Below are 27,920 nucleotides of genomic sequence, written 5' to 3'. Positions count from 1 at the left end.
AGAGCACAAGGCAACACTGTTGATGTTTAGTGCCCCTCTTGCATAACCTAAATGCATCTTTCACACTCACTCAAAGAACAATAACATATTCTCAGTAAAAGAATCTCTGGCTTCTCTCTCACTCAATCATCATATTGTATTGTTCTACAATACCTTATATTGCCTACTGACTCGGTTCAGAAAAATGCCATTGGTTGTGCAAATAAACACCAGCATGTTGTTTAGCCTGGTCTGTTAAACTACTCCCTCCTCTCTTTGCCCCTGGGTGGGCTGGGGTCTTCAATGCTCCTCCAGACCTGCATGACCTCCACTAGCTCCTCTAGAGTTCCCCCCCTCTACTGGCCGTGACGTCACAGGTCCAGCTTCGAGATCAGCCGGTGATTGCCCATCGCCAGGGTCGAGAGCACAGGGAGGACCGAGAGGAGAGGACCAGGAACCTCCTGCACCACAGCTCCCGCCACACCTCCTCTGTCCATGTCTCGCCTCCCCCCAGCCAGCCCGCTGTGAGCCTAACATCCATGGAAGTTCTTAAGGTAAGCCTACTATCACGCAGGTACACCTGTATCAGCCATGCAGCAAAAATGTAACAGTGTTCCGGTGTATACTCTCCTGTGGAAGTGATTGACACTATTTGATTCTGCGATTCCATGTATTTTAAACTAGATTCTAAAAATGTAAATTACCGATTCAAAACAATTATGGACTTCAGAAATTCCTACGTCTGTTTCAGCTCCTGAGAGACAAGTACAGTTCTCTGAGAGTGGACTGTGTTAAGTCCATAGGGGGGATTATCTCTTGACAGAATTCCTGTTTCCAAACATTTGGCATTCAACACATTTAATCCTATTTGCTCCACTGCACTGACATATTTTCATTCATTTGATTCCTGGTATGAACAAATGCATCCTAAAACAATATAAAAGTGAGAAAATGTTTTTTAGAAGGCAAATGACTCTGGATATACACTGGGACTAAACAGATTTCAAAACTCTCAGATATTAAAATTGATATCTCTTAGAATCAAGATTAAAATGTCTCGACAACATATAATCTTCGCATTTTGTGGCATTACAAGATCAGGACCAGGTATTAGTTTTTAGCTAGTCAGGGAATTTCAAAGTGTAAAAGTTTATCCAAACTAACTGTGAAGGAAAATTCCAACTCTCAGACACTTGATATGTAGTAGTCTGCAACGGGTTTATTGATTTTCTGTGTCTATGAGTTATAAAAAAAAATCTTCTATCATTTCTGCCAATTATCACAGATATGCATGTGATATCATTAGGTCCAATAAGTTCTGCAGAATAAGTGAGACGCTTCTGCCGTTGCATGAGGGAGACATTCTTTTAAGGTCATGAATGACATCAGTTGTTGACTTGTGTGAAGTACCATTTTCGCCTTTTACGTATCAGTGTGTTTATTGATGGCAAAGTAATAATCCTTTAGCACTATACCACTGCGAGTTATTTCAGCATGAAAATCGAATCCTGCCACAGTGTAACTTGGCACGTGGCCGTCTATTTTCACGTGGTTTTGTGTCTGTGTGCAAAACAGAAAATCCTTTTATTGTTTTTTTTTTCTTGATAATAATATCACAGTGCCATGAGGTAATTTTGCTGAGGTTTTGATGGAAATAGAAATATGTTGTTTTCTCATCTGAAAGTTGTTCTACCAGATTGTTGCATTGATAATAGAGCTGGAAGACTGTGCAGGGAAGCAATCTGGAGGAACTTTCTCTCATACTGTATCATTTTTAGAGTGCAGAATCCAGAAAATGATCCCGACATTCTTGGGCAAACACTTTTTGACAGTTTGGTCCTAACCTGTCTGTGGATTATCAAAGACCCCTCCAAAGCCATGCAAGCAAGGCAAAATTAGCTTAGAGGTACCAGGCAGGGCTGCTGGACCGTGAAAGTGAAAACATAAAGCTCAGATGAGGTTGTCTAAAAGGGGAGGGGGCCCTTAATTAGCCAGGTTACCTCTGACCCCTGTGAGAATCAAGTAAAAGAAAAAAAAAAAAAAAAAACGGTTCATGGATCAAGACAAAGGCAGGCAGAGTTTTATCACACACTCAACTCACAAGTCAGCGATGAATGCTTATAATTAGGTTCAATCTTCATTTAAGAAGTAATGTATACTGCCAAAATGATCACTATTTGAACTAGTGAAATCCAAGACCCTCACTAGTTAACTAGTCTATTTTGACCTTACTAGTTAACTAAGCTGAAAAGACCCCAACTAGTGTAACTAGTGGACATTTTGGCTCCTACTAGTTAACTAGTTACAACCACTTTCTCTTACTAGTGAACTAGTTAGGTTCAGAAAGAGTCACTAGTGACACTGATGTTTTCCTCACTAGTCAACTAGTGGAAGACATTTTGTCTGACTAGCCAGACTCTGTACTGAACATGCAAAGACTTTGACTGAACATGTTTATCATTTTTCTTACACGTTTAACTAGTTGAGGTTCGCTCGACACTAGTGAGCGACTGTGCACAACTAGTGAGACATTTGTTTGACATCCTGGGCTTTTTCTCACTCTAGTTAATGTTTTCATCTTACTAGTTCGACAAAACTGGTCACTAGTCGACATGTGCATGCCACTAGTTAACTAGTGAAGTGCTGCAACTGTCATACATGTTAAATAGTGAAATTTTATCACATCATGAGTTGAACTTTGAATGACAAACGCTGCACTACAGTACATCGCATTGATAGTGAAAGTCAAATATCCAGTATTCATAGAAATAACTCAACTAGGAGTGAACTCAAATATAAGCAGATAATATGATTCAAAAATGTAACTGAAACATATTAGGGGGTTTCCACATACTGTAGAACTTCTAGTATCTAGGGTAAAGAACTATCAGAGAGCAATAACTACCTCAGAATACAAAACTACTGGTTGAGGTTAAGTAAGATCTTATTTTGTACACTGGTATCTTCTTTGTGCTTCCACAGTTCATTCTTGCCTGTGTGCTGTTCTCCTTGGAGTTAAACTGTGCATTCATCGTGCCTTCTCAGATTTTATCAGTGTTGTTATAGAACAATGAATGTAGTACAGCTTCACCAGTGGTATTGAGTTTAGCTCTGCATGAAAAAATCCTCAGTTGATCAATAAAGAAATAACTGTACCGTAAAATGTTGACTTAACATATGAAAATATGATATGATCAATGAGAATCAGTTTGATATACAGAAAATAGTATCTATGCCATTTTTAGCATTATAGTTGTTTCCAGACACTTAAAGCTGCACCAATCAATATTTTTATAGGAACAATGGAAAAAATGATGTGAAATGTGAAAGAGCTCACTCATAGTGACAAACCTAATGAGAATTATCACTCATCTCTGCAGTTCCTCTCTGTTCTATGGAGCATTTCATCTTTCAGGTCATTGTTTTGGTTTAGTGGCCCACAACTTTACTCACTGCAGTGTTTCCCCTAGGTTGACTGGGGCAGCGGGGTGGGGGTTTGGGGGTTGATCAAAACTCAGGAGACACTCAGCAGCCAGACATTTCTCTGTTTAGGAGCAGCTGAGATTGACACTAAAATGAGAATAGCCGGTCCACCTTAAAGGTAAGTCCACCTTAAGTGAGCCTGGTCAGGTTAGGCTAAACCATTCTTGCTAACTTCAGGGCTAACCCCCTTCACTTATTCCACAGTTGGGGAAACAATAGCCAAGACTTTTCTTGGTCTTAAGAAGCAGCAGCATTTATTAACTGACACACTGTAGTCTGTACTGTACATTTACTGCTAGAATGACAACTTACTGCTAACCTTTTCCTCTGCTCCGCTCGTATTCACCGTCACTTTTCTGCCGCTCACTCTCTGCACTCGCTCAACCACACACTCACTACGCACACACATTACACACTGCCCTACTCCTTAAAGCAGCTACGCTACTCTTATAACAGTACCTTTCAGATAGATGTCTTTGAAGAATGAAGAGAAGGAGGAAGACTCAAAACAATTCCACAGTAATGTAGGGTGTTGTGCTTGCACAGTGTGCGAGTGAAAATCATTAGTAGTCCACTGATATTCATGATTGTGTGAAATTTTAGCAGCGGCACTAATTCTGCAGTGGTGGTGCATTGCTGCAGAATGAATACAGTGGAAACACTGCACTGTTGTGGTGTTTGCAGTGAATATACTAATGAATATACTATAATAACAACCATTACTAACTAGCAGGTGAACATAGTGGAGCATTTCGCAGCTAAAGAGCCTGAATATTTTTCTCAGGAGTTGGTGGAGACTGTGGCTGTAGCCAGGGCAAATTTTTAACCAAGGTCCACTGTAGTGGCTGCTGTGAGGAGAAACTGTTACAATTTATTCCTGCAGTCTAGAGCAGCATCTTCCATCTATTCTTAAATACACATTTAATCCATTTAATCGGATTCTCTGCTCTCTATATCCTCATCCTCTGTCTCCTCTTTCTTCTCTCACTCCTTCACTTTCTGACACTAAAGGTTTTTGGGCAGAGAAGGGATTTTGTTGGCTGTAATCCCTCAAATGCTTCAATAAAGCAAATAATAAATCCAAATGCAAGCAAAATATATTACAGTAAAATGTAATGTGTTAAGTTCAGCGAATATCAAATTGGCTTAAAAATGTTTAGCATTCTTCAATAATAACTTCACACTAATGACAATATAAGCAGGGTAGCAATATTATTTGATTACTTAAAAAGTAACGCGGGAGACACTGTTGTGTTTTTGAATTAAAGTTGAATTCTATGGTCTCTGGAAAAAACCTTATGAATCATATTCATGGTACTATTTCAATTACAATTATTACATTGACAAAAAGAGAGGACTTGGGATATTATCACTGTGGTGCTGAAACGATGAAACGTCATTGTTTTCTCATTTGTCATTATTTTAATGAACAAGAAACTAACAGCCAAATGCCACAATCATATCTGACTGATTGACAACAGGTAGGGATCAAAAAACAACAGGTAAAGAACAGGTAAAGAGACAGTGTGGTACATCATTAAACATCAAGTGAAATGTGCTAAAAAATTTCTTATTTCTTAATGACCATTAAACAATAGAGACCGGAGCCAAAGTATCAAAATTTAACATAATTGATTTTCTTGTACAAGAAGGAGCGTTTCACAATGCAACACACAGGATGAGGTTACAAAGACAAATATAATGCTGAACTTCCTTTAACCTTAGCTGATAAGTCTGCTGATGTTGCAGAGTTGCAGTACAAGACAGGAACAATTCATCATGATCTAGATAAAATAGTAACACTCATACACAGTGTAATCATAATTTCTATAACAAAATGAAAAATGCATTTTTCCAGTTTTAATCCTGTGTCCCTGTAACATGTCAAAAATCAGTATCAGAGTATTTTTACATCAAAATCTGTTTTTTCTCTTCTTGTAAAACAGTTTCAATTGTTTGATAACTCATCCTGCACATTGGGGTGTTTACAAAAGTTCATCCAATCAAGTGTGATTTTAAGCGAGTAGATAGCCACACCAGTCATATAAAACTTCTCATCTGTAGTAGCTAATAGAGCAATATGGAGAAAGATAGGAAGAGATGTGTGTTTGGATATCAGTGTGCAAAAACTTTGTTTTCATTTCCAAAACAATGTGGCTGAGGTTTCCCTCGTCATCCTCCTGATCTAACAACAGGTGAAGGAGGTTTTTGTGGAGCCAACAGTCTTCTGTAGCTGTTTCTCTCTGCAGCTCTGTATTGCGCTAAGCTCTGTAAGCCCCACCCACTTTTTAGCAGTCCAATCAAATGCAAAGGTGCAAATTTGCAAATTGATTTAAATCCCTCTTGTAACTGTACATCGCTCAAATATTTGTTGTTTGTTTCACTGTACAGAAGCTAAAGATGCTCTCACTCCCATTTCACTGGGACTTTAACTAACACTCTCCACTGCAGCAGATACCTGTATGAGTTGGTTTTATTTCCCCAAACTTTCATATTGTGTTTCAATGCGTTTTTTTTACCATGATTAATGCGAGCTGAAATATCTTCTATGAATGCTAATGTTGCTCCATATCTGCTGGAGTCTGTGTAAAAAGGCAACTGTTCGCTAACAAGTTAACTGCTTGTTGCACTGCCACCAAGTGGTCAAGATGTCAATTAATGCATGCTTGACAAAATTAGTCCCTTAAAGTGCAGTACCACTGACGGTCACTCGATGCTGGCTCCAAAACATCCTTGGCTCCAATAGACTCCCATTAAAAAAGTGTTAACTTCTCTCGTGAGATACTCAATAAATTTTTTCAACGAGTCATTATGGTCTCAATCTCTAAATTTGGGCCCTCTAATAAGTATGCTGGTGGTCATTTAGGAAATTATTGCTCTGTTAACAAGATATAAAGACAAATAATAGCTTTGATGTCTGCTGTGTGGGCATTGATTGACAGCTGTGATTGACAGTTCACACCCCGACTCCAGAACTTGCACTGATTCGCACTATTGTCGCAATATATCTGTTACTCCATAAAAATACCTGCCTTGTCAGCTAGATGATGTTAGCACAAGTCTGCACCACTTGGTGTTCCTGGTAAGTTAGTGTTAGCTTTGGTCCAAGGGAGCAAGCTGCGTTTCCAGAGTGTGAAAGAAAACACCCCGCACTCCTTATTTAGAAGTCCCTGACTCTAAATTGAAAAAACAGTGCAGACCATAAGCAGCACTTCTGGGCTTCAAACCAGCTCCAATGCAAACCAGTGGGTGACATCACGCCTTGCTAAGTCCATCTTTATATACAGTCTATGGTGGTACTACAATTTGTGGTGTACTTCAGTAGTATTCGTTCTTGATATGATGATGATGTGATGATATGGTTTGAACGTTAATTCCTTTTTTTTGTTTTCACATTTTTCATTATCATTTTAATTCTCTGTACATAGCACAACCCCTGTATTCCGTCATTTCAGTCATCACACATGTAAACTCGTATACTATATATTTAAACATAATTTAAATAATGTTCTTTACTGTCGTTATGAGTTCTTTTCACAGTGGCAGCATGTAATTAAGTAAAGTTAACTGTTACGGTTATGTTATACAACAAATGACAGATAATGATTGTGAAGCTGCATATGTAATCTCCTGTGGTAATGAAGGAGTTAGTGTCTTGTTTACTCTGTATTTCTGATTCTTATTTATGTGTATACATTGATCTACCTAAGAAATTTCATGCTGAATTGGGGCTTTGAATTAATTTAAGAATGGGATCAAAGACAGTCATATATTAATTGATGGCCCCGAAAAGCCCTGACTTTTAAAAATCATCAGATTCAACTCCACGTGCAGACATTCGTGGTTTACACTGACCTTTTCCTCAAACTCCAGGCACATTGAGCTGAATAATGCTACATCTTTGTGCTCTTTGATTTTCAGGGTAGACTCTGAGGTCTCAAACTTAGCTGAAGCCGAGCTAAGAGAGCCTTTTGTTTGTTGAACTCGTCAGACCTACAGCTCTGTTCTCAATTTCTAGTATCCACTTGATTCTTCAAGATAGCGTTTTCAAAGAGAGGGACATGTCTGCACAAGTTTTAAAATCCACCGCAAGAATTTTCCAGCAGCTTTTTTTTCACTATGTAAAATTTGATATATTTTTAAGCACCACACTTCATCTGTAAAATATTATAGGTTGACTGGTGGATTTGGTGACCTTTGCCCTTGCTGCTCGTTGTGAACATGTCGTAACTTGTTTGAATCATTTTACTGTTTCCCTTTGTTGCAACAAGCTTAGCTGATAGATTGCATAGCCCCGCACCAGGCATGAAAACGAGGCTCTGTGTGTTTATATAGCTGCTAAATTAAGCTCCATGGTTTGTCATTTAAGCAAGTGCATGTTCCTAATCCCACACAGACTGGACAATGTGTCTCATTCTTGGAAGAGGATGTTACATTCTTGCTAATGTTACCCTGTAGCCATAGGCTAAGCAGCAGAGAAGACATCTCTTTGTCCCAAACTCCTCCTCTTGATGAAATGGCTTGTCTCAGTGGCTGCTATTTGCTGTTGAGCAGTGGTTCCCAACCTGGGGGTCGGGAAGCTTTTTTTCTAATTTCTGCTTTATTTCTTGTGGATTTCTTTATTTTACCTCCTCAAGCCTCTTAAAGTTATTCAGATAAAACAAAATAAGTCCTCTTTCTAGAGCTGCAAGGTTAGTCGATTAATCCATTAGTTGATCAACAGAAGAGTAATCAGCAACTGTTTTGATAACTGAATAATTGTTTTAGTCATTTTTCAAGTAAAAATATAAAAAAAATAAGCTCAAACGTGATGATTTATTGCTTTTCTTTGTTGAACATGATGATAAACTGAATATCTATGGGTTTTGGACTGTTAGACAAAATTAGACATTTGAATATGTAACCTTGGACTGTGGGGAACTTAAACAGATATTTTTCACTGTTTTCTGACATTAATTAACCGATGAATCAAGACAATAATCAGTAACTTAACTGGTACACAATGCAACATGTGACGAGAGGTCCCAGGTAGACCAGGTAGAAAATCTACCTCCTCGAGGCTATGGCGGAACTTAGCACATAACACTTTGGACCTATGGGTGTTCAATGCCTTCACTGGTGTCAGAGTTAAATGTCCTGGAGAATAAACATTTTGTACGTCAAATGAGCAAGTGAAAGACTGTTAGAAGAGCATTATTTTAGCTTGAACCTTAAGAAGAAGAAAGGAGTACAACCTACTGTAAAAATAATGAGATGGCTACTGACAGAAATGTTTGAGTTGCAAGCCATTAAACAAAGAATTCATTCAGTGTTGTATAAAAAGAAAATGTTGTACAAAAGCTAACAATCTCTGGTTAGCTAATGTGTCTCCAACAGCATTTGAAGGCAGCGTCTGTTTTCTAATGGGTTCAGCAATATAGAACATTTCTTAAATAATGCAATCATCACTTGGCGTTGCTGTTAGTTCACTGTTGAGGAAGCTCTGGTCTTCTTTTCAGGCATGGCGACATTTAATCTAACAATGTCAGCAGGTTGGTATCACTGGTTAATTCCTTTTAAGTAAGAAAGGATATTATTTTATGTTTTTAGTACATATATGTTAGCGAATACAGCATGATATGGAGCTGTAGTAAATTATGGGCTATGAACAAATAAGAGCATGACTGATATCCACACACACACTTCTTATGATATAGCTTTCTACTACACCCATGAGCTAGCAGATAAGTGCAGGTTTAAATAATTGCCATAGCAATCCCTGTGAAAAGGTTGCTCTTCTCCCTTTTCACTAGGCCCTGGTTCCCAACATTATTAAGTCACTAATTTCAGTCCAATGTTTATGTTGATTTATCAGTCGCGTTACGCAAATAATGGAATATGGGTTTTGGTTGAATAGTGTGTGTTTCACAATGTTATGTTTTGTTGAAGGTCTTCAGTCTTGCTGTGAGTATTTTTTGAGTTTTGTTTTTTTATGATCAAATGTTTTGGGTTTTTTAACATTTTCTCAAAGGGGAGCAAGGACATTACAACCAATACACATAAAATACAGAGGATATACAGTATGTGGATTTGATTTTACCCCGCTCTCCCTGCAAACCCTACCAGTGGCGACCCCCCCCCCTTACCTTATTATATGCTCCTTCCTATTGTGTAAAAGTTCTCTCACTTGCACCATGCATTTAAGCCACCGAGATAATGATCAGATCAAGACAGGTGTTTAGCTATTGTGTACATGTAAGTGTGTGAGGAGGTTGCCAGTGGACAGCCAGCATCTTCTTAGCTGTGGTCAGGCCTGCTACCAATACGCATTTCCCAGGATATGACAGCTGAAAATCATTTAATAGCATGGCCGTAGGTGAATGTGGTACTACAGTTCCCAACATATCTGACAGTGTGGACGACACCTGACTCCAAAAAACCACCACAACACTACACTCCCAAAACATATGTGTAAAAGAACCTATGTGTCCATCATCAGAGGTCACACAGTGGGGAAGGAATAATCTTCATTGTGTGGCACTTTTTTGGAGGAAGGTAAGCCCTATGGATAACGTTCAAGTGGATCTGTTGATGATTAGGGTTCTAAGAGGATTCTACCACTGTACCCCAAACTTTGTTCCATGGTATAGACTTGTAATCAACGGGTAGACTCAGATCCCTAGACCACATTTGTTGTACTTGTAGGAACTTGTAGGAAGACAAAGAGAATAGGGAGTACAATACAGATACCAAGCTCCTGGTTTGTCCCTCCTTGTCTAAAATGCTATGCAAAGCGAGAGGGATGAGTTGTGTATTCCAAGGGACCCCATATGCCCTCAAGGAGACACTTCCAGTGAGAAGTGAGTAGCTGTTAAAAATTGGGCTAGACGTAGCCGTAGATGAGTGTTAAAAATGGTATAGCAGTGTGAACCAAATCTTGCAGCCTTTGGGGAAAGTCGAGCCTCTCCTCCACGGGCCTCCGAGACACTGATGCGATGGGGTTGAGCCATGTTGAGAGAGGACAAAGTACAAATGACCAGAAGTAGTACCATATTGGTCCGAATATAAGACAGAGTTTTTTCCTGGAAATAGGTCTGAAAAAAGTGGGGTTGTCGTATATTCAGGGTTTAAACTTTTAAACTTTTAAACTTTTAATTGTACATTCACAACAACAGATGGTGCCAAAAATCTGTAAAACGAGTGTTCCCCTCCTGATTGAGGTGAGCCACCGTCCCTCAAAACTAGCCTAAAGTGCGAGGGGCCTGAAAGATGGAAAGATGCAGTGATCGTCTCAAACCTTTTCCCCAGCAAGTGCAGGGAACCACTTGATGATGGATGAGGTGACAAATTGTAGCACGTTGGTGCCCTCAGTAAGTTCGGGGATGCCAATAATGTGGATATTATCTTGACTTTACAAGTCTTCTTGCTGAGCCAAAGCAGCTTCCAGCTCACCATATTTTCTCATGGCAGTAGTTGTGACTTTCATAATCCGAGTATGGAGAGCATTCCTGGATCAACTTTTTGATGCCATGCAGACTGCAATGTCTGATTGAATCTGGTCCAATCTTCCCATGAAAGTTGTAAACCGTGCTTCAATAAGCGACCGTTGCTCCTTCAAGGCTAGTTCAATTAAGGAAGTTAGCTTGCTATGTGCAGTTAGCTTACCTGCTAGATCATCTGCTTAATCAGGGATATTGACAACAGGTGTGCATCATTAGCTGCACTAAACAGTGAGCTCTGCCAAGTTAAGGTGGGAAGGATAAAACTGTTCTGTAGTAAATGATATTCTGTATAATTTGATACACTCATGGCTGTGCATGTATGACCATAGGAAATTGTGATTGTCAGCAGTAATAGAGAAATTCTACATTAATGTTCTGTATGTTCTGAAAGCTTGGTATCAGTCTAGCTCACCCTGCGGTAACCTGAGTAGATGGTATGTTCCAGTTAGGTGAGGCTAAGAAAGTAAAAGGCTGGTCACTGGAAAGAGAGTAGATTGCAGCTTGCTGTGAGGTTGCAAATTTTATTTATTTATTTATTTATTTGTTTAATTTGCTTCGGCTTTATTTATTTTTGATGATTTCCCCAGGTTCATTTTTGCCTCTGTTTCATTACTATTTTTGTTGATAAACATCACCTTTTTTGCATATAGTCCTACCTGCTGACCTGCTTCTTTAACATCCCTTTAAAAGTTTCCAGTGTCAAATAACATTATCTGCCCTTATCTGCGACCGAACAAAACACCCCAAATCACATTTGATTGGATCCATTTGTGTACATGCCCCCAAGGTCAAAAAGGGCCATCAGAAATATTTTTCTGTAAAAATACTCTGAACTGAACTGATTTTGGCATGTGACAAGAGATAACTGAGCAGTTAACACATGGACACAAGATTAGATCTTGAAGTTCATTAAATCTTTTTTATGTATTTCATGAATGCCTAAATCAAAAGAAAAACTGTAAATGATGCAGAGCTTGGCCTAGAGGGCAAGTTTTCATCTGTTGTTACCCTAAAACAAAGAAGCTCAGTCTGTCATTCTATCACTTCAGTGGTCCGTCCACTGAAGCTGTAAATAGCTCCACAACGAACATTTTGATACCAAGGCTTGGTTCAGCACTTGCATTATTTTTAAATGTTTAGAGTATTCAATTGTAAATCTGTAAATAATTAATGCCTCATAATTTTACTCTAGATTTTATACTTAATGACAAAAGCTAACCTTTTTATTGGTCAGTTTTCATGAACTACTATGTTTAATGAGTCAGTTACATGTTGTGATGCTAAAACCTTGGTGAGCCTCTGAAAAACCAGTGGCACCAAGAGTCTGGACAAATTTTTTGGTGAGTTGCAGAAACATTATTCACAATTGTTTCCAACAGGGGAAGTCCAGTCTGTAAATTTGTGACCTCCGTGTGACCTCTGTGAAAATATGCTCCAACAATGATGGGTCAAAGAAGTGTCAGAGATGAGAATAGCTATAGCAGAACTATAAGAAAACATCTTTGCAAGGACAAGAAAACATGCTGTTACTCTATGCAATGAAATAAACACTGAATCTGCTGTATAGATGTAGATCTGTAAAAGTGGAAAAATGTTCAGTAGTGATATTGATCTTGCAACTTTCTACTGTGCCAGAGAGCATTTGTAATTTCTCCTAAAGCTGACTTGCTCTGATATTAATCTAATACAATTTTAGCTTGCTTAAAATGTTGCCATTCATCATAATGAAAGCATAAAATTCACATATGCTAATTACCAGTTTACATGTGTCTATTGGTACCAAGAGATGCTGATGAGTGCATAGCAGTCAGCAAGGATACAAGTCTACAGTAAATGTCCAACCCTGTCTCCTAGAAATTACGTTTATAGACATCTAAATTGTTTTCCCAATTATGTTGCATTGGCAAAATTAATCGCTTCCTGGATGTAGTTCATACTACAAACTTTTTGAGCATGAGTTGCTGAAGTTTGAAACAAATTGCTTGTATTTAATACTTATTTATTTTTTTAATTAATTTGTTAATGGATATAATGTCTAAGCATTCCTCCACCTCACATTAGATAGATCCACTGCAACTGGTCACTAGATATAAAATGTGTATGTGTAAAATGTGTGGCAACTCCAAATGTCATGGATCAAATGTCACCTGGGATTCACAGTGGTTCAGATGAGCTGGAAGCAACCAGGCCATCTGGTTGGCAACAGGTGTTTGCTAGTTAAAATAACCTACTCTGGACAGCCTTGTCTGTATTTTTGTTATGAAAACTGAGTGTGGGAGGTCTATCATTGTGTGCACACAGGCCATTTTACATTTGGAAATCTCCTGCTTAGGTCATTTGGCAGAATATTTTAGTGCACCTGTTAGTGCACCTGTCTTATTAACATGTCATTTGATAAGTCAATGATGTTATTTGGGGTAGTGTTTTCCAATCAGGAGGTACATCTTTCAATTTCAGGTTTACTATGTCTTGTATGAAAAAGTATTGTAACAATATCCACTACATAATTAAGTGTTTCATATCCAGATTAAAACCAATTCAAAATAACATAGCACATGACAGGTGGTGTCAGTGAAGAGCCACTTAAGATCATCTGATACGACAATGGAAGTCTGATATATGTCCTGTCAGATGAGCTTAAGTAGCCTTCAGAAAACTCCTAATTTAGCGAGTGACTGTTAATCATTTAATCAACCACTGACCTTTTGTCTCCCACAACACTCCCCTGACCTCCCCTTACATGTCCTCTAGCTTCACCATAAGCCTCAGTTTTACACATAAGAAATATCAACACTTAATGCATAGCCAACACATAAAATTTACTTATGCCAACCTACTGCTACCTGTCGCCATTGGCTTCCCCAACATGTCGGACAACATGACGTATGACCTTGCTCTTTTTGCGTATCAGGCGTATCAGCCTTAAAGAACATTGCACTGCTTGACTGTTAGCAGGACTTTTCTTTAAAACTTTGCAGCCAATGAATACATCAACCTCATATTCAACTTTGAATTTGGTGCCACATTATTGTGAAAGTGTCATATCAGTTAATCATCTTGTTGAAGAAGTGGTGTGAGGGGAACATCAACCTCTTTTGCACCTGTGATAGGAAGAATTATATTGCTGGAAAGACAATAGATTGCAAATGGCTGAGTTGTGAAAGGATATTTTACCTCAGCAATATAGCCTTTCTGTCTCACTAGAGGTTTGATTTACATATATGTGGTTATTTGTTATGTATCATACATGCATTACTTATCTTTTGTACCATTCATTTTCGATACCCATTATGCCCTTATGAAATGAACTCATGTTGCCTTTGATGTGATTTGAAAGCAAGATCTTAGTATTAGTGGCGCTAGTGGAGCCGTCTCCTTACATTTTGGCACACAGTAAATGTTTAGCATCCTCCTGTGACAAAATGCCCTCAAGTGTGGCTGGTTACCAAGGAAGTAAGAAACAGAGTGGAGCTGGTCGACAGATATGAATGGATCTGTTTCTTTTCAGGGGTCAAGGAGTGACGACTATCTCTTGAAATGTTATTGGTCCTCAAGGCATAAGTCTAAAACATGGACATGTGCTCTCCTTGAGAAGGTAATAAACCTCTGTCTCACAAAGAGTCTATGAATAAAGTGAGAGCTTGGCTTGCTGTAGGGATAAATGAAATACATCCCTTGTTAATAGTTCCCTCTCAACCCAAAGGTTTGGCTAAAGGAAAAGGCCACACTGCAGAGGGGAGACAAAGAAACGTTCTACTATGAGTTTACAAAGAATGCCTTCTCTGTTTTATCATACAAGTCTCTGTACAGCCAGGGGGCACTTCCCCTGTCTTTGTATTCACCTCTCCAGCTCCTAGTGAGTTTCCAGTAATCCAGACAAAGACGTGGTGCTCTGTGCTCTAGCAGGGTTTACACGAGATGCTGCAGCAGACATCTTTATTAATTGGCTGCACGACTGAAGTTGCTTCATCACACGTGAGGATCCTGATAAGCAGCTTAATTCGTTGGATAAATGTTCAGTTTTGGGGATAATTTACTATTCATCATCATGAATAAAGAGGCACTAAATCAGCTTTTAGTGCAATGCGTTAAATTTTGATACTTGACAGTGACAAAATGTATGTAAAATTCTGTAAATAATCAATGCTTCAGTTTTCCTCGGAGCAAAATATTTTATGTACTTCCAGTTGAGTCCATTAATAACTGGCAGTACTAAGTCGAAATTGGAAAAGAATTTGGCATGACATTGATGTTATCCCTCTGTGAAATAATAACTACAGCCTAAAAAGCTGCTATTATTGTGTTGGTTGCACAAACACACACACACAGATTATCCAATGTTGCTGTGAGACTTGTAACAAACAAGTCATTATGAATAAAATGTCCTAAATAAACATTTTAAATAAACACAGCAGACAGTTGATGATTTTTAAATGGACAATGGACATATTTTATCCCTAAATGCAACTTGTGCTGAAATTTATACATCTCAACAAATACACATACAAGTCAAACTCATGTGCTTGATAATATTTAACTGTAATATTCCTGGAAAAAAGTTTGTCTGTTTTTGTAAAATACATCTTGCGTGGAGAAGATGGCTTTCTGTAAAACCTTAGAAGAGTCACATTTTCATTTTCAACAGAATTCGCTTTTAGATTGACAATTTTAGTTTTTTTGTGCTCATTATCATTAAACATTTGTGAAACTTTGAAGATATTTTGAAGCAAAAATCTTTTTTTCCCAAGGCGTAGGTACTAGGAGGCTTTCATGTGGTGTTAAAACTTGCAGGATATTTACTGTATGGAGTGGCTCCTGTGTGGATAAATGTGAACTTTTTACCAAAGGTTGGCATTTTTCCAGTCCTGTAATAAGCAGATATAATTGTCAATGCTGTCTGGTCAAGGTATCTTTGACCAAGACATTGAATCATGCTATGATCTGTCATTCTGGAGAGGACTGCCAACTAAATGTCCAAAATGAAAATTAGGAGATTGGTTTGTTTTATGCTTGCTTTACCCTCATTTATCCACATATTACTCTTAAATGTAATTCAAGAGAAAGGAAAGCTGTAAAACACCTGTTACCATTTGACCACATTAAGAGTGGATTTACCACAACACTACATTTACAACAACAGTGTCATCTCCTCAAAAAGGTTTACTATATGTGAGCAGCCACTACAAGCCATCAAGGACCTGTTCCAAGCTATTAGCTACTAGTTATGAAACAGGCTAGAGTCATTACGGATACTGCTTCTGTGTTTGGTTGTTTTTTCATTTTTTAATACAAAAAATTACAGGTCCATGGTTTTGGTAAATACAATATGCCAAGCCACACATCACATAAATCTTTTTATTATAAATTCTAATGATTGACATTTTGGCACACTGCCTTTTTTAGGATAAAGTACATACAAGCACACGAGGGGGAACAAGTTTCACAATACAAATCATTGTGACTGAACTTGAACCCAACACTCAAAAATAGCTTTGCGTAATGGCACTTTTTTGCCAACTTAATCCTGAACAGAGTTGTATGGATCTTTTTCTCTATAAACGTAAGTGGTGTGAATTCCAGAGAACACAGAACCATCTACAGTGTATGTACCATAGTGACCTTATCCTCTTATTCTTGCATTCTTACATGCATTATCTTCTAGACATGATAAGAAATAGGGTGGCAAACTGCTGTTGCATGCTGTGCTGTTCTGACTCTTTGCTGAATGTCACTGAACTCTTCTTTACTTTATGCAACCAAACATTTCATCTCTTGCTCAGGAACTTTTGTGCTCTGTGATCAAGTCAAGAAAGATTTTTTTGTTTGTCATTGTGTATGTCACACTGCTTTTGAAGGGAACCATACGAGTTGATGGGTTATGATACCACCCTGTTTCAAATAGCGCTGCAGTCCCACCATCAATCTCTGGCCACAACATTTTTTAAAAGTCCATCACCACACCCTCTGGGCAACGTGCCGTGCGCCATTGACTGTGTTTGGCGCCATGATCAACTGATTCACAAAATAAAGCCTATAAAAAGCTTTGAAAGATAAAAAAGATAAACTTCCTTTGATTGTTTCTCTATAAATATGGGTGTTGATATCAAATGCTTTCCATTACAAAGAGAGCTGAGCTAGGCTGGACATTTACCATATTTGAATAGTCAAATTTAATAAGTTTCTTGGAACCATTAAATCTAAATATACTTCTCCCTCTACATCAAGCCGTACACCTTCTATACCCCCAAAATGTGACTGTTTAACAATAAATGGTTAAACCTCATTAACCTCTAGAAATCTCAAAAAATGGGTGGGGTTGTTAAACACACCATACATTTGGGTTTTCATATGGCTAGTTTGTAGTGGAACACTGGTGTCAATTGTGTTCTTGGTACTCAGAACAAATAATGTTTTATACTAGATGAGCAGAACTAAAGATTAAACGTTAGTTGGCCTTAAGCAAGCTTCAGTTCGTAGACTACTGGCCAACCAGTAAAAAGACTTCTTTGTGAGTTAGAAGTGGTGACGTCAAATGGGCTCTATAAAGACATAAATTCATAGTTAAACAGGAACAACACAGAAGTAGGAGGATGAGTCTCTGTGTCCTCCTCCATTTCTTAACTTGCATAACTAATGAGCCTTAAGCCCTTGATAAATTAAGTGGGACTAGTGACTGCTCTCAGATTTGCAAATACTAGCTTGCTGTCCACACTATAGGCTAACAAGATAAAGGGATTATATACTGTATGTAGATACTGTTTGTTTGTTTTTTTTATCAATTACTAGCAAACATGTTGGAGATGCTTGAATACAGCCACTATCAGGTGAGATGGGCTGATTTTTTTAGCTCTTTTTATTTCACAACAGACCGATTTCTGGACTAAAATATTGTCTGCTGGTGTAGCTAATCTTTCATTTCTTTCTTGTGGTTGAAATGGTATTTATTTATCTATCATTTAAGACTGTGCCCTTATATCTGACAGACTGCACTTGCTAAACATAGTTTGCAACTTTTGATGCTATGGGAACTATCCAGTAACATACTGTGCACTAGAAAAGCTAATAATTACTTAGTAATTTTTATATTGCTGCATGAGTTGTTGATGTTCTGCATGAATTTAGAGTGCTTATTTAGATCATGTGACACAACTACACAGCTCCATGGTGTCGCATATGCAGAGAGTTTTAGTCTCCAGTAAATAAAACCGGCCAGTGGTAAATGATGCTATTAAAATATGCATTTTACAACTGAGATAGGCCCTTCATTTCCCTTGTAATCTAACAATTTGAAGTGTTCTGTAAAAAGAGAGAAAAGTCTTTAAACACATTTCTAGAGCTTAGCATAGTAATGCAAAATACAAGCTTGCAATCAGCCTAGAAAAGTTGGCTTTTAAAATTGTGTTTTCAGGTCCAATGATCAGCATGATGAACTAGAAATTAGTCATTTAACTGCAGCACAGCAGCTTGATTCCTTTTGGTTTATAAGCTTTTGGTTTATTTGAATTTAAAATAGAAGCATTGAACATGAAACTGAATCAAAAATATCTTTATTTTGAGATTTTGCTTATGTGTTGTTTGTATCATGGCATTCAAACAGGTGTGAAGTATTATTTCAAATCAATCCACACATCTATTCTACGTTTCCATTGAATATGTTTCCATGGATGCTGGAGTGTATCTAGATTGTATCTAAAGCCTTTATAATGTTTACCTCTTGCTCACATAGGTGCAGTCCCACCTGGAGAATCCCACCAAATACCATATCCAGCAGGCTCAGAGGCAGCAGGTGAGGCAGTACCTGTCCACCACCCTGGGTGGTAAAGCTGGCAGCCAGTGCCCCAGCCAGCCCCCAGAACACGGCATGCCACCCGGACCCGGCAGCAGCGCCCCCAATAGTCCCATGGCCCTGCTCACCCTCAGCTCCAACTGTGAGAAAGAGGTATGCCAAATGAACTGATGATTTTCATCACATTAGATAAGGGTGCCCTGATGCAATACGCACACAGATTTTGTGGTATATTAATCAGGAAAAAAATGTGGTTTTATTTTACACAGATGGATGACGTTATTGATGATATAATTAGCTTGGAGTCGAGTTACAATGAGGATGTTCTTGGACTTATGGACCCAGGACTCCAAATAAACAACCCGGTAATTTTTCTAAATATTCCCTTCTTTGAAATCATGAATATGGTTTTAAATAAATTATATCCGTGTGTGTGAATCAAATACAAGACACAATAGTTTTTTTTAACATACATTGTAATGACATATGACATTGATCATTTGTTTGAAGCTTCCTGTGTCTGGTAACCTTCTCGATGTGTATGGCAATCACGGACATCCCCTCCCGGGCCTCGGCATCAGCAACTCTTGTCCACCCAACATTAAAAGGGAATACACAGGTAAACTATTGAGCAAAACCTCTGACACATAGTCCGGATTATCAGCATTGGCAAATTACTTTTACTTTTACTGTATCGTTTGGGTTAAGCTTAGGTGGGAGTCATGGACAATACAATTAGTGCAGTAACTTGACTGTGAAATCAATTTAGGATACTTTTCAGTGACTAATATCTTAATTGACTCTTTGCAGACTATTTTGATGAACCAAAACTCACTTTGTTTGTCAGATCAGACTAAGACACACAGTTTGTAAGGGCTGGTGCAACACTTTTGCTGGCAGATTATCTAGTTTATGATCATTGATCATCAATGAAGGAGAAAGTCAACACATTTCTAATGGGATATAGAAAATGAAAGCATAACTGTGGGCCAATGTGGATATTGTGTGCAATTTGGAAATGCACAGGATACTATTAAGTCAATTATTTACCAAATAATTACTCCAGCTCCTGGCATGAAGCAAGTACTGGACAAGCCTGGATCCTGTGGCCAGTATGAAAACTATCAAAGGCCAGAGAGCTTTCAAGTAGGTAAGCAAAGCAAAGCAAAATGAAATGAAAAAGAGGATGTTTTCTTGTAACTTGTAAAAGATGTGTTCAATCTGATTTTTAGAGACTGTGTATGATGTATTTTGTGTATAACTAAATCGCACACAATATGAATCAACCATGATTGTAGAAATCAAGAAGCTAATTATTGTAACATTACTTTAGTTTTATCTCCTACTCCAATCCTTAGTCAATGATTTCTTATTGGCTGTGATTATGCAACATAACATGATAAATCTAAATATTTCAAGTGTGCTAGACCAAGTAACATTTACTGTGACTCCATTCATTTATAGACTCAGTGATGTTTTCTTAAAGCACTGATGTTCACCTTTCTCTTTGCTTCACAGAGGCTGAAGTTCGTGCTCTTGCTAAAGAAAGACAGAAGAAGGACAACCACAACTTAAGTGAGTCCATAAAATTTCATTTTTTTAGCAAATTCTTTAGTAATTCTCTTGATGTTTACTTTCTTAATATGCAGTAGTTCTATGGTGAAATGAAAACCTAGACTTTGAGACCATACTTCTTATCAAGTATCCAAAAGTTTTCTATAAAATGCCAAGGCAGCCTTGATTTCTTGGGAGAACTTATGTGCAATGTAATTTCATATTTTCATTATTTGTTTATATTTTTAGCACTCTAAAGACAGCTTTTTGTTGTATGTCATTAGTTGTAAATTGTAAGTTGTAAACAGTTAAATTATTTGTAAAATGTGATTCCTGTCAATTTTTTCTATGACCTGTAATTATTCCTTCATAAACTGCAAAGACTGGTTTACCAAGCCGCTGTACTTACTGTATATTCTATTTAATATATGTCAAATTGTAGTTGAACGAAGACGGAGATTCAATATCAACGATCGCATCAAAGAGCTAGGAACCCTGATACCTAAGTCAAATGATCCGTAAGTATTTTTTGTATGCATTTATGTTTATGAATGCACGTATCCATCCATTCGTCTGTCTGTCTATTCAGGCATTCAGTCATTAACTTTGTTTTTAATATTGTCCTCTTCAAGCATCCTTAAAGTGTAATGGTTTATTTGCTGAGAGGGGCCGTAAAGAATCCTGTGCTGTTCTGGTCAGCTGGTCAGCTGACTCTGACTTTAGACCTTTGTCTCCTGTTTACCCCAGAGACATGCGCTGGAATAAGGGCACCATTCTCAAAGCCTCAGTGGACTATATCAGGAAGCTACAGAGGGAGCAGCAGAGGGCCAAGGAGCTTGAGTGCAGACAGAGAAAGCTGGAGCACGCGAACCGCCATCTAATGCTTCGTATACAGGTGGGTCATCAAGAGAAATCAACCAAGAAAAAAATTTCAACAACATCTTCATAGATGCTACTGATTTAGAGTTTTTTGATGGAGTGGCTGATTTTCTCATAAAATCCAAAAAAATGAGCTTCATCTTTTTTTTTTTTTCTTTTCATTACATATACCCAGATTCCCCGTATGGGTTTTCTGCATATGGATTTAATATGTAAAGAAATGTTTTAGAGGTGCTTTTAGGCAAATTATGCAGAACAGCTAGGCTAGTTGTTTCCCCCTGTTTACAGTTTTTATGCTAAGCTAAGCTAATCAGCTGCTGGCTGTAGCTTCAGATTGAGTTTACACAAGGGTGGTATCAATCTTCTCATGTAAGTCTCGTCAAGAAAGTGAATAAACGTATCTCTCAAAATGTCAAAGTATCTACAATATTACTGACAGCAGAATTTAATTTCTCCAAAGCACAATTATTTGTACTTTAAGCTGATAAGATGGATGTATTAAGTTTAGGTGTGTTATATACATAATATTTTGTTTTTGTATTTTTACATCCATAGGAGTTGGAGATCCAGGCCCGTGCTCATGGTCTTACAGTGGTGCCATCGCCATCTGTCTGCACATCAGAGTTGATGACCCGGGCCATTAAACAGGAGCCTGTGCTCGGCGACTGCCCCTCAGACCTCTACCAGCATACCTCGGCTCCTGACATGTCCCCTCCAACCACACTGGACCTCAACAACGGCACCATTACCTTTGACCAGATTCCTGCAGATGCTGGGGACCCTGGCCCCTACGGAAACTCCAGGACCTGTAAAATGAAGGAACTGGTAAGGGACAATACCCTGTCACCAATTTCCCCGAGCGATCCCCTGCTGTCCTCGATGTCCCCAGATGGCTCCATCAACGTTAGCAGCCACCACAGTTCCAGCTCCAGTATGGAGGAGAAGGAGCATGGCTGTTAGCATTGTCTAATGCGGAACGCCACACTGACCCTTTTTATCTGTAGCATCACATCAATGAGAGAACTACAATAAAGTGACTTAAAGGCATCCACATGACTCAGTGGATAAAGGAACTCATAAGTTATTTTTATCTTGATTCCTATTTTTTTCTTCCCTTATGCAGGTTTATTTCCTGACCTCTACTGTTCAAAAACTGATGTTACTGTGACCGTAGACATTTCCATTCTTCTATGGTACACATTATTTATACAACCTTCTTTTCTTGATGCCATATAAATTGACAAACCCATTGAGGACCACATGACAAAAATATACACAGTGACTGAAAAATGTAGTATGACTCCAATCTGCTGTCAGTATAAACTGGTCACATGTGAACATTTATTGGTAATAGTGTACAAAACGTTTACTCTGACTGATGTCCAAACCTGCTGTATAAAAGTGTTTACTTATTATCCATAGAATATTAGAATACTGACTTAGTCAACAAGCCAAAAATGCATCATCCTTAAAACACATACAGTAAGTCCTCTTGGCTAAAGGTTTAAGTCAATAATCCAACAGTGTTTAAACTGAATGGTTTCATTCTAAGGAAATACGCAAAATATGTATCTATATTTATAAAAGATCAAGTATTGCTTAATATTATCATTATTATTCTAAACATATTTAAATGTATATTATTTTTACTCCATGCTCTTATTCTAATCTAAAGAAATAACAAATCAAATACTGACTAAAAGATAAAAATGATCATCATTTATTTATTTTGTAATTATTATTACTATTTTTTTTATTCAATGCTCATCTTATTTCAGACTTATACCAGTACTTGAGAGATTTGTTTTAGGGTGGATGGGACTAAGGAATCTTGTAATTTATAATGGCCCACAAACATACTGTATGTATGTACATTTGAACTTTGATATAACTTTATTTAGGTACTAATTTTGATGAGAAGTCACCACGCAAAGGTTAATAAGAGACATGGTAATATGACAATATAGTAAAATACATGGTAAATTATTATTTATACCTATACTAAATATTTCTTAAAATGTGGGCCGGGTCATGCAAAACAAAGAAATATCCACAGATGACAAAAGCGCTCATATGTATTATACCTGGTCCACTAGCCAATACATTGTGTCCTTTGTAAAACCTAAAAAAGCCCTGATATAATATGTCATAATACTCTTATTATAATGGATGTAAACTAAAATTGAATTAATTGATTAATTAGAATGTGGTTTATATGTTAACAAGGCTCACGGCAGCCTTTGCCCCAGATACTTTGTAGGCACTGATCAACTAGTGATTCATCTTGCATAACTCAGACGTGGGTAAATGTATATAATGTATCTTTTTGATGTCTGTACAGAACTGGTTGGTACCACGTGACATTTTTGTGAATGTGTGTCATCGCTTGCCAATATTGTAAAAGGAAACACTTGAGATGTTTATACACTGTATATATTCCCTTTTGTAAAGAAAAAGAAAAAAACTGTGTTTCTGGTTCTTGTGTGAATACTACAGGGTAGATCCATTGAGTGCAAGAAGAAAATACTTAAACAATGAAGAAGTGAAGTTCTTCTTTTTGGTTACATTACAGTCATGTGTTTAAATGCCATTTTAATATATTGTAAAATAATATTAAAATTTCTTCTCAAAAAGTAATAAATCATATATCCACATTTCTTTGAGACTAGACACTTACACGTTCTTAGCATGAAATTCCAATTTTATTCACCCTATAAGAACACAACACAGACTGCACAATAAAGTTTAAATAACTTTCTTTAAAGTGTTGTTGAGGGTTGCACAGTGGCTCAGCCGTTCTCATTGTCAGCTCTCTGTGTCGTGTCTCCCACAGAGACCAATTTATTAAAAAACATGAGGGCGAATGGTTAACTGTAACTAAAGATGTATACTTTGTCATAGAGAAGTACTTGTCTGCTTAGAATGTTGTGAAAAGTACTTCAAGAGTTAGTCTGTAGTTGTAACAGACTGTGATGTTGGTTTGTTAAAGGTGCCTTGCAAAAAAGCTAGCCCAAATGAAAAGAAGTTACATTGTGGCTACCAGTGTCAGCTAAGTTATATACACAAGACACATTAAGATAGCAATAAATAGTTGTCTCAACAACCTTTTCCACACATGTAAAAATCCTTACAGCCATTTTAGGGGTTGGTGAAAGGTTAAAAATTTAAGGCACATTTACTTAAAGTTCCACTAATTAACATATTTAACATTAACATTGAATCAAAATATTATGTGTAGCATTGAAGGTAAATATGTCACAAAATGCGAGAGCTTGTAGACCTGATGTGAGAACTTGTAGAGCAAAAATCTGAATTTGTATGTTTAAATTTTTACTTTCATAAAATATTCACACACATGTGCGCCGAATTTGAAGTCACAGAAAAAACACATGAGAGCTTGTAGAAAAAAATGTGAACTTGTATATTGAATGTTTCACTCATAGAAAATATTCACACACCTGTGTACTGAATGTGAAGTCACAGAAAAAAATATTCACAAATGTGCAGATTGATATTTACATAAATACAATGACAGCTGCAAACTTGTAATCATTTACTCTTTTTTTTTTTTTACTTTTCCATTTTCCAATACAACCACAACTCAGTGATTAGAACCTCTCAAATCGGTCACTGCAACTTCACAAATGTGCTCTCGCATCACAAAGTAACAAATCTGCGCACCTTGACTTTTGCGACATCTCTTGTGATAAATGTGTTGCAAAACTTTCATTTAGAGATAACAGGATGATAACTCTGCCTTCTTCTACCAAGGGATGAGAAAACTAACTGAAGAAGTGGCTTCGGATAATGGAGCCATATGTAGCTACTTCACTGATTCTGTTGCTATTGGAAGTGAAGTGATGAACAATCTGAGAAGCTCTTTGGCTCATCAGTACTTCCACAGTAATAAAGCTGGACGGTTTTGTTGGAGGCAGAACAGAACTTCCCTGATCTCAAGGCAGACAAAGAGCAAAGTCAGAGTCTCATGCCACTCAGCTAACACTAAGCTAACTTATTTTGTTACTGCTATATGAAGCCACTTCCTCGGGTCACCCTCCCATCCCTTAGTAGTAGAAATTAGAGGTATGATCCCATTAAGGTCGACATTGTAGTTAATATGCTCATTTACTATATCAAACTCTCATGTCTGTACCGTAAATATGAAGCTAAAGCCAGCAGCTGGATAACTTAGCTTAGCACAAATACTGGAAACAGGGAAACAGCTAGCTTGGCTCTATCCAAAGGTAACAAAATCCACCTACCAGCATCTTCGAGGGTCACTAGTTAAGATATCCCGTTTGTTTAATCCACACAAAAAAGTATAAAATTGACAAATAAATATACTATCCCATTTAATGGACAGACATGAGAGAGGTATCAATCTTCATATCTAACTCTTGGCAAGAAAGTGAACAAGCATATTTCCCTAACCCTGTAAAGCCCACTGTTGCAATATTACAACAATCACTTTTAGTTCTCCTTAAAAAAAATCTGTAAATGTTTTTTTTAAAGACCACATTTACATAGTCAATGGGTCTTATTGTTTATCCCTGCAATGCCATTGGATGGTAAATATGTTTATAGGTCCAGCAATCTGGTCATGAACTCACACTACCTACAAACTTTCTGTCAAGCTCATCTTCTTCTTTTATTGGACCGGATTTGTCAAGAAAGAAGTAAGTAACATGCCTTGAATTTTTTTTTTTGTGATAATTACAATGTCTAGAACACGTAGATACTTAGTTATCGTGGAATACATTCATCAAACTTGATTTTGAGCTTGTTATGTCTATGTTGTAATTCTACAACGCTGGGTTAGAGTGGTAGTCAAAATAGCATGTGCACCTTACACATGACATGGGGACACTGCACTTCTCATATGTTCACATATGGAAAAAATACTAATAGAAATATAATTTCTTTGATGATTCACTATAAGTAAGTTCTAAATTTGTTTTCTCTGTTAAAATTTTGAGTTTAGACAAGAATTGAACAAATGAATAAACTGTTTCTGGTTGCAGTATTTGAAACTCTATCTGTAGCAGAAACTGTATCTGTATCTTATCAGTTAAAAAAATAACTGAAACAGGTTCTGACTGTTCTGAATGTTTGGGGGGATGGTTGTGGCATTGTTCAGGGACAGGTGTGAATGGTCCTGGTGTGGGGATGTAAATGTTCCGGGGGGATGGAAGTACTCCTTTAGGTATGATAAGTAAAGAGCATAATAGGCTAGTCAGACAGTATTGTGTGAATTTAGTGAAATGTGTAAATGAATTAGGATTCATTTGCACTGATATTATTTAGCCTGGAAAATACTTGGCTCTCAATCCTGAACACTTGGTTCACCACCCTATCTATTCCTTCAGGTTATCTCATACAATGTAATACTTATATGTATCATTAATGCATATATTTATTATTATTTGTTTTTATTTTTTCCATTTCTGAATGCAACCAGAAAAGATAGGTCTTTTGATAAATCAAGAAAGTAGACTAAGCTCTACAGCAAAATAATAATCCAAATACTACTACAAGAGTACCCTGGATGCTATATATGAGTAAATATTACAATCAGTAATACTACAATATGTCAATATCAAAGTGCATTTTCCATGAACTGTGTATAATTGGAAATGTGAATGAGTAAATGCGTGCACTGTCCTGCAGTTCTTTTTGCACTGTTTTCACTGTGCGTTTGTGTTAAAAATCATAGCTTAGCTTAATGAAATGTGTATCCTTGCTGATTTGACTTAGTGTTAAGTTTGTCTAATGTTAATTTATGAGCACCGGCCTTGCCTTTTTATTGAAAAACTGTAATGATAAACATTTGAAATAAAGTAAATGAAGGTAGGGAGGATCATGAACATTTTTGAGTCTGCAAGATTACTAAAACACACACAAGCTGTTTGATAATCAATAAAAACTTTACTGAAGCATGGATATATTTCATAACAGGAGAGTAGCAAGAAAGCTACTAGTTACATTAGTTACTAGCTGGTGCTATACATACATGATAATCAAGTGCCAAAGTGGTAACAAACTTACAAAAAAGAATAGCTCTTCTCTCATTTGATCATTTGATTTGATTTGCAGCACCTTCTACTGTCACCATTTGCATAGAAAGGATTATAAGAACACATGCTGGACAAGACCGTGTAGAAAAAATTTATAGTAAGGCAAAATACAGGTATCTCAGCATTGGCCTTTGTTGCCATGTTTTGAGAATACAGGAGCCGAATGCTATCAACTACAACAATTTTGCCCACAACAATATGAATAATGTAAAACTAGAGAACATACTGTGACAGTATTATATATTTCCTTACAAAATGTAAACAAATTCTCTTAAAAACATAGACTGAGCAAATGGAGCTGTGGTGGGTGCAGGTTAAAGGGATACTTGGGTATTTTTATACCTGGACCCTATTTTCTCATCTTTTTGTGTCTAAGTGACTAATTAGACAACAATTTTTGAAATTGGTCCAGTGTTGAGTGAGAGCACTGCAGCTGGCAGCCGCAAAACAATAGCAATGGGGCAATAGCATCCTGTCAATGCACATCCACTAAAAGTGCTTGTTTTGCCAGGCTCAGATTGTGTTTAGAAGTGTCTGACAACATTATAGAAAGGAATACAGAGAAATAAAACGTTATTCTTAACCTTTCGCTTGATCCGGTCTGTTTTTTATTGTGTCTAACCAAGTCTCGCTCAAGGAGAAGTCTTGTTCTGAAATCTCTAGAGAGTTGAGTTGTTGTTGCAA

The 27,920-nt window shown here is 37.4% G+C and overlaps 1 protein-coding gene and 1 long non-coding RNA gene across 3 annotated transcripts; one reads left to right on the top strand and one right to left on the bottom strand.

Annotated features, from left to right (window-relative positions):
- The first annotated feature begins 333 nt into the window (after positions 1 to 333).
- Positions 334 to 23,674, top strand: mitfa (melanocyte inducing transcription factor a). 2 transcript variants are annotated; one of them, XM_042400970.1, is made up of 9 exons: positions 334 to 533; positions 18,670 to 18,882; positions 18,999 to 19,094; positions 19,240 to 19,348; positions 19,796 to 19,879; positions 20,248 to 20,304; positions 20,726 to 20,801; positions 21,031 to 21,178; positions 21,718 to 23,674. In XM_042400970.1, exons 1-9 carry the CDS (start codon positions 519 to 521, stop codon positions 22,120 to 22,122), a joined length of 1,203 nt encoding a protein of 400 aa, XP_042256904.1. In that variant the 5' UTR covers positions 334 to 518; the 3' UTR covers positions 22,123 to 23,674. The 2 variants fall into 2 exon arrangements, with proteins under 2 accessions (XP_042256904.1, XP_042256897.1); XM_042400963.1 differs by lacking the exon at positions 334 to 533 and adding an exon at positions 10,605 to 11,191.
- LOC121889202 lies at positions 20,226 to 25,482 on the bottom strand. Its single transcript, XR_006093461.1, has 3 exons — positions 25,425 to 25,482; positions 21,912 to 21,968; positions 20,226 to 20,268 (listed from the first exon to the last, which is right to left on the bottom strand). It is a non-coding gene; the product is annotated as an uncharacterized LOC121889202 (long non-coding RNA).
- Between the last annotated feature and the right edge of the window lie 2,438 nt (positions 25,483 to 27,920).

Source organism: Thunnus maccoyii, chromosome 3, assembly GCF_910596095.1.
Source record: "Thunnus maccoyii chromosome 3, fThuMac1.1, whole genome shotgun sequence".
NCBI classification, from domain to species: Eukaryota; Metazoa; Chordata; class Actinopteri; order Scombriformes; family Scombridae; genus Thunnus; species Thunnus maccoyii.
This window is presented reverse-complemented; position numbering and strand designations above follow the sequence as displayed.